This window comes from Triticum dicoccoides, chromosome 1B (genome assembly GCF_002162155.2).
Source record: "Triticum dicoccoides isolate Atlit2015 ecotype Zavitan chromosome 1B, WEW_v2.0, whole genome shotgun sequence".
In the NCBI taxonomy this organism is placed as follows: domain Eukaryota; kingdom Viridiplantae; phylum Streptophyta; class Magnoliopsida; order Poales; family Poaceae; genus Triticum; species Triticum dicoccoides.
In genome coordinates this window covers 492,790,927-492,796,317 of record NC_041381.1, presented here as the reverse complement: position 1 = coordinate 492,796,317, position 5,391 = coordinate 492,790,927, and the positions used below count along the sequence as shown (strand labels likewise).

The 5,391-nt window shown below is 42.0% G+C and overlaps 1 protein-coding gene across 1 annotated transcript; it reads right to left on the bottom strand.

Annotated features, from left to right (window-relative positions):
• Positions 1-274: 274 nt before the first annotated feature.
• On the bottom strand, positions 275-4,526 carry LOC119343757 (isopentenyl-diphosphate Delta-isomerase I-like). The gene is made up of 6 exons (XM_037614553.1): positions 4,162-4,526; positions 3,747-3,802; positions 2,464-2,555; positions 1,127-1,229; positions 876-1,013; positions 275-732 (listed from the first exon to the last, which is right to left on the bottom strand). The coding sequence occupies exons 1-6, from the start codon at positions 4,416-4,418 to the stop codon at positions 482-484; spliced, it is 897 nt and encodes a 298-aa protein (XP_037470450.1). The 5' UTR covers positions 4,419-4,526; the 3' UTR covers positions 275-481.
• Between the last annotated feature and the right edge of the window lie 865 nt (positions 4,527-5,391).

The following is a 5,391-nucleotide window of genomic DNA, read 5'->3' as shown; positions in this document are numbered from 1 at the left end:
TATTGAGCAAGCTATGGCTGCATTTTTTATTTTTTTTGAGAAACGCTATGGCTGCAAATGGCAACGCACATTCGGCCGTCTGGCCGACAGTTTTGATTTTTTTGAGACACTTCTGGTCGACAGGTTCACCGTTTAGATTGGCAGCCCGGTCCATTATCCTGCTCACGGCCCACTGAATTTTCAAGTTTCAGGAAGAAAAAATACCTATTGTCTCAAACTAGCACCCTCATCGAATGGATGAATCACCCTGTAACAAAACAACAGAGCTCTTGTATGATTGTGAGAGGAGGCTCTTTATTGAAAGCCTTTTTTTATAAAATATGCAGCCCAAATTTCTCAACGACAATAAGAAGAAGAAAAAACATCTGTGAACAAAAGGGAAAGAAGAAATGAAATGAAAGACACACACATACAGCAGCAGCAGCAGCTGTGTTTATTTCTCTATCGAATAACAACAGCAGTACCTGACGCTCTACACGTTCTACAACTTATGAATGGTTTTCATGTCGGCAGCCTCCTTCAGAGTCCCTTGCTCAACATGATCCCACCAGCCCATCAGGAAGTTGTCCACCACCAGCCTGAACCAAGGGGACAGCTTGATGCCACCTTCCCCGTCATCTGCTTTCTTAATCAGCTGCTTCAGCTCGTCACGGTTCACGTACTTGACGTCGGACACTTCTTCGGGGTTTGGGTTGAGCTTCACGTCCCGAACCATGAACAGGAGGTAGTCCACTAAAATAACCACAAATCAAGAGGCCACAAGATCTATAAGTCAGCACTTTGAAATACTACAGATAGGGACAACGTGCCACAAAACACAAAATTGCATTAAAACTGGAAATGCGTCAGTTATGAACATAAAGGCAAGTATTTACGTTCGTGTTCGCCCCATTTTCCATCAGATGGAGCCTTGTAAAGCATCTTCCCGAGTGGGATGAATTGGTCAACTGGTAAATCTTCAGCCTGTATTCCCAGTTCGTCAAATAGTTTCCTCTGTGCTGCATTTCTGACCCCTGAACCAGAATAAAAGATTGCGACTGGTGTTCAGTAAGGTGGAAGCAATAATGTGGATTGTGCAACTAATGTTATGAAACCAGTCTTCACGCCTCAGGGCAGATTGATGTACCTTGGCAGTTCTCCTCAATGAGCTCAGACTCACGGTGTAAAGGGTGGCTACAGCAAGTGTTTGTCCAGACAAGTGGAAATGTCACTTTTGTCGTAGACCGTTGCTGTAAAGAGTACAATATTACAAATTGTCTGTAATAGAAATGTAAGAAATATTTATATGATATGCTAGTGATAAAAAGAAGAAACAAAGTTGCAGGTTAAGGCAGTATAAAAAGATGCTAACATATGATTCAGGTCAGGTGTGCTGCCCTATTTCTGTGTAGCAAGTTCAACAGTTCGTCTTAATAGGAGTGAAGGAAGGACTGGAGATTGCACCCTCCAAAGCAGGGCCTTACCAACCGCCGAAATGATCTTACTTAGAACAAGATATATCAGTGTTCGCAGCCTACCAAAACCGATGCAGCCGTTTATGAAAATATCATTTTTCACACATCAGCCTATATATCAACCAAAATGGCAGACATTTCACCTAACGTTTCCACTGATATGGACGTATCTGTATATGGCAATGATTCTCTATTAAAAAAGTGTTAGGAATAATATGATGCATTTACAAGTTCGTCAAATTATTGAAGATTGAAAGAATATGCTTAAATTTGGGATATAACATCTACAATGTACTTTCTTACGTTGCAGAATATCCCACGAGTCTATATTTATTACTACGTATTTCATGATCAACTAGTCAAAAATAAATCATTCACATACTCACTATGCTCAAGCATTGTTATTCTACATCTAATTTCACAAAAAAGACATGATATGAATAAGAATAGCAAACAAATAGAGGTATTTTCCACTGATACAACTATATATCATCTGATACACCATCCGATATCTGACATCATATATGCTGGAGTCACAGATGTGAAACCAATATCCGACATTTTTTAACCTTGGGGCAGCAACTAGGCCAAGACATCTCACATAAAAAATAGGCCTGACAGCGAAGATGTGAAACCAGACTAAGTTTGATTGTAGTTTCAAGTTGAAATGTAGATGAACCAAGCTATAGATTACACTTTCATACATGGGCATATAACTGTTTGCATGATTACTAGCCCAGCTAACCCAACTCCTCTTAGATTCACCACAAGCTAATCTATGCCAAAGCTCCTAGATACCTCTGGAATTGATCTTTTTTTTTAACTTGACTGTGCTATGCACACATCCTTACATACACTAGACTTAATCACCCGAACTAATCTTGAAAACAAAATGCGACTTTTCATTCTTAAGCTTCATAACAAAATAACCATATCACCTAATTGATTGGAAACTATAACAGAAGTGGATCATAGTCAAGATACATGGTAAAATGGAAGTTGTATATACCTGAAGTAACAACTCATATTTGGAGTTGAAAAGAAAAACACTGAACGCCCTGTGAAGGGCATGCCCTGATTCTATCTTTTCCATGAGATGGCCTAAAATTATAAGACCGCAATTAATAAACAAAACTGATTGCTGCTAAAACAGATACTTCAATCCTAGCTCCTCAGTTCAAATGCAACAAGCTACCAAACAGCAAAGCATGCAAATTCTATGTGATGAATTGATAATAGAAAAAATCATAATTATGCATTTAATTAGCTCCTGCTCATCTCATTTTGCTGTCAATGTGCCTCAAAATTCCACCTGAAGTTTGTATTGGCTGGAAAAGTTGTTTGCTTCTCTTCTTAATGATTTTTTTTCTTTATCTGTACCACCATATAGTATACAAATGCTCCCTCCGTTTACAAATATAAGATGTTTTGGATATTTCAATATGGATTCCATACGGACTGAAATGAGTGAACAGACACACTAAGACGTGTCTATATACATCCGATTCATAAAAAAGTCAGAACATCTTATTTTGTGAACGAAGGGAGTAACTTTGAATACAGACTATTGGATGAATTCGATCCGATGGTCGAGAGGTGGCAAATCCAAGTGTTGCTGGCCGTACGATGCCTCCTTGAATCCGAATTTTTCCATGATTATACTTAGTACACCCCTTCTAAGTTCTAATGGAGAATGCATTTATCACATGTACCATCTCCACAATCTTCTATTCTATTCTAGACTCTTCCATACATTTTCTTGCTCCAATTTTTATATCTCTTGAACAAAAAAGTTTTCATTTATGATTACCTTGTGAATTTTCGTTCAAGGTGAAAGACTTGTGACCAGCTATTTTTAAAGTCTATATATATTTTGTACAGAATTTCTCCCTCTCACACAATTCACGTGCAAAGCACATACAACCTACTAGTAAAAATAGTACTTGAAGCCATCTTCATTACCCTATTGGTCAGGATTAAAAAAAATGTTGGAGACTGCTTGGAAATTGGAATAGTATGATCCAATGCAATTCCCTAGTACCTTGGCACAAACCCCTTCCATGGGCCAGAGGTCATAGAAAAAGTTAAGCCAAACTCGAGTACCCATCCAACTAACAAAAGATTCATTGTTGATGGCAATACCAAGAAATTTTTAGCAGCTCAATGGATGTTGTCAAACACACAATAGCTATCTAACCGAATATGAAGATAATATTGCAGACAGCATGGATGATAAAATGAGGTATTACGGAACACAATCACAAAGACATGAAGGAAATGATTAACACGTACAGTTATACTTAGACTCGTGGCCAATGACATTGTCATGTTCATCGACTAATATGCACCTGCATGGGAAATTCAACACTTCAGTTGTACTGACAGAAGATAAAACGGAAGCGACAATCTATCTCAGTTTAAGTTTTATAGTTGTGCAACCTAAATATGTCAATACGCTAACGGCACCAAAGCTAGACAGCCAAAGAAAAGAAGAGATGCTTATGCTAATCCCCTGAACCTGGTGACAGAAAGGGGAATGGCCCGGTTAGAAAATTCATCCAAACCTACAAAATTAACAATATTCTTCACAGCAAAGCACCAAACGGAAACCTCGGATTTAACGACAAATTCCACGAGGAGACGGGCGCAATTCACAGCAGAGTCAGGACAAGTTGACGAGACGAGATAGGGGGGTCGGGACACTCACTCGTCGTCGAACATGAGCCGGCGCTGGACGGCGTCCATCCCCGCGTCCGCCTCGGCATCGACGGCGCCGGCCTTCCCCATCACGACGGCCGTGGCGGCGAACGAGGAGCGCCCGCGGAAGGCGAGCGCCGGCCGGGGGAGAAGCCCCGAGTGGGAGGAGGAGGAGGAGGAGAGCGCGAGGCGGGACGAGGCGCGCCCGAGGCCGAGCGAGGCGGCGGAGGAGAAGAGCGCGAGGGAACGCGCCGCCGAGGCCGCCATGGTGGAAAGGTGGAGGGAGATGCTCGCGACGGCTGGATTTGGGGGTTAACTGTACTGTTAGCGGGGTGGCGGGTGCGGTGGGTCACATGAACAGAAGAGAAGAGGTCTGCTACTACTTCTGTTTGATGATGTCTCGACTCCCGAGTGAGTCCAACATAAGTATCGCTTGGAAAAACAGGTCCAAGAGAAGTACGATGCCCTGCGTTTTCAAACTTTTACAATGCCGGACACATGTTTAATGGGCGTTGAAGAAGCATAACCACGTGTGTGAGATGGTGATTATTCTTGGATGGCGAACCCACATTTTTCTTTTCTTTTTCCCTCCGCAAGGGTCAACGGCATCTCCAACGCTCACCTTCAAACCCCCGCTGCCGTCCAGGCCGCGGTCTGAACACGTTGTGCCATCCAACAGTGCCCTGCATCCGTTTTCATGGTGATCCGGACGTACTCTCTCCCACAAACCGAAAACAAACTATGAGCTCTTTGCGGGCGTCCGGACAACCGTCATTTCCGCTTCTTACCATCCTGGCACACCTAAAACTCTCCACCCTCGCACGCGTGCGTTCCTACCCGGCGCCAGCTGCCCGCATTCATGCCGCTCTAGAGCAGCCATTTGCTACTTGTGAGTTGTATTAGAATTTTTCCTGAAGAGGAAGGGTGAAGCAATATAGTAGCTGGTAGTATTTCTCTCACTGAGAATCAAGATTATCGAACCAATAGGAGAACCACGCAAATTCTATTAAACAACACCTACACACACAAAAGCAAATACTTGCACCCAACAAAGGCAAGAGGGTTATCAACCCCCTTGAACTCGTTACTTGTAAGGATTAAATCTTGTAGTGGTAGATAAATAAAAAGAAAAGTAAATAAATTACAGCAAGGTATTTTTCATTTTAGTAATATGATTAAAGTAGACCGGGGGGCATAATTTTCACTAGAGTCTTCTTTCTCAAAACTAGCATACAGTGGG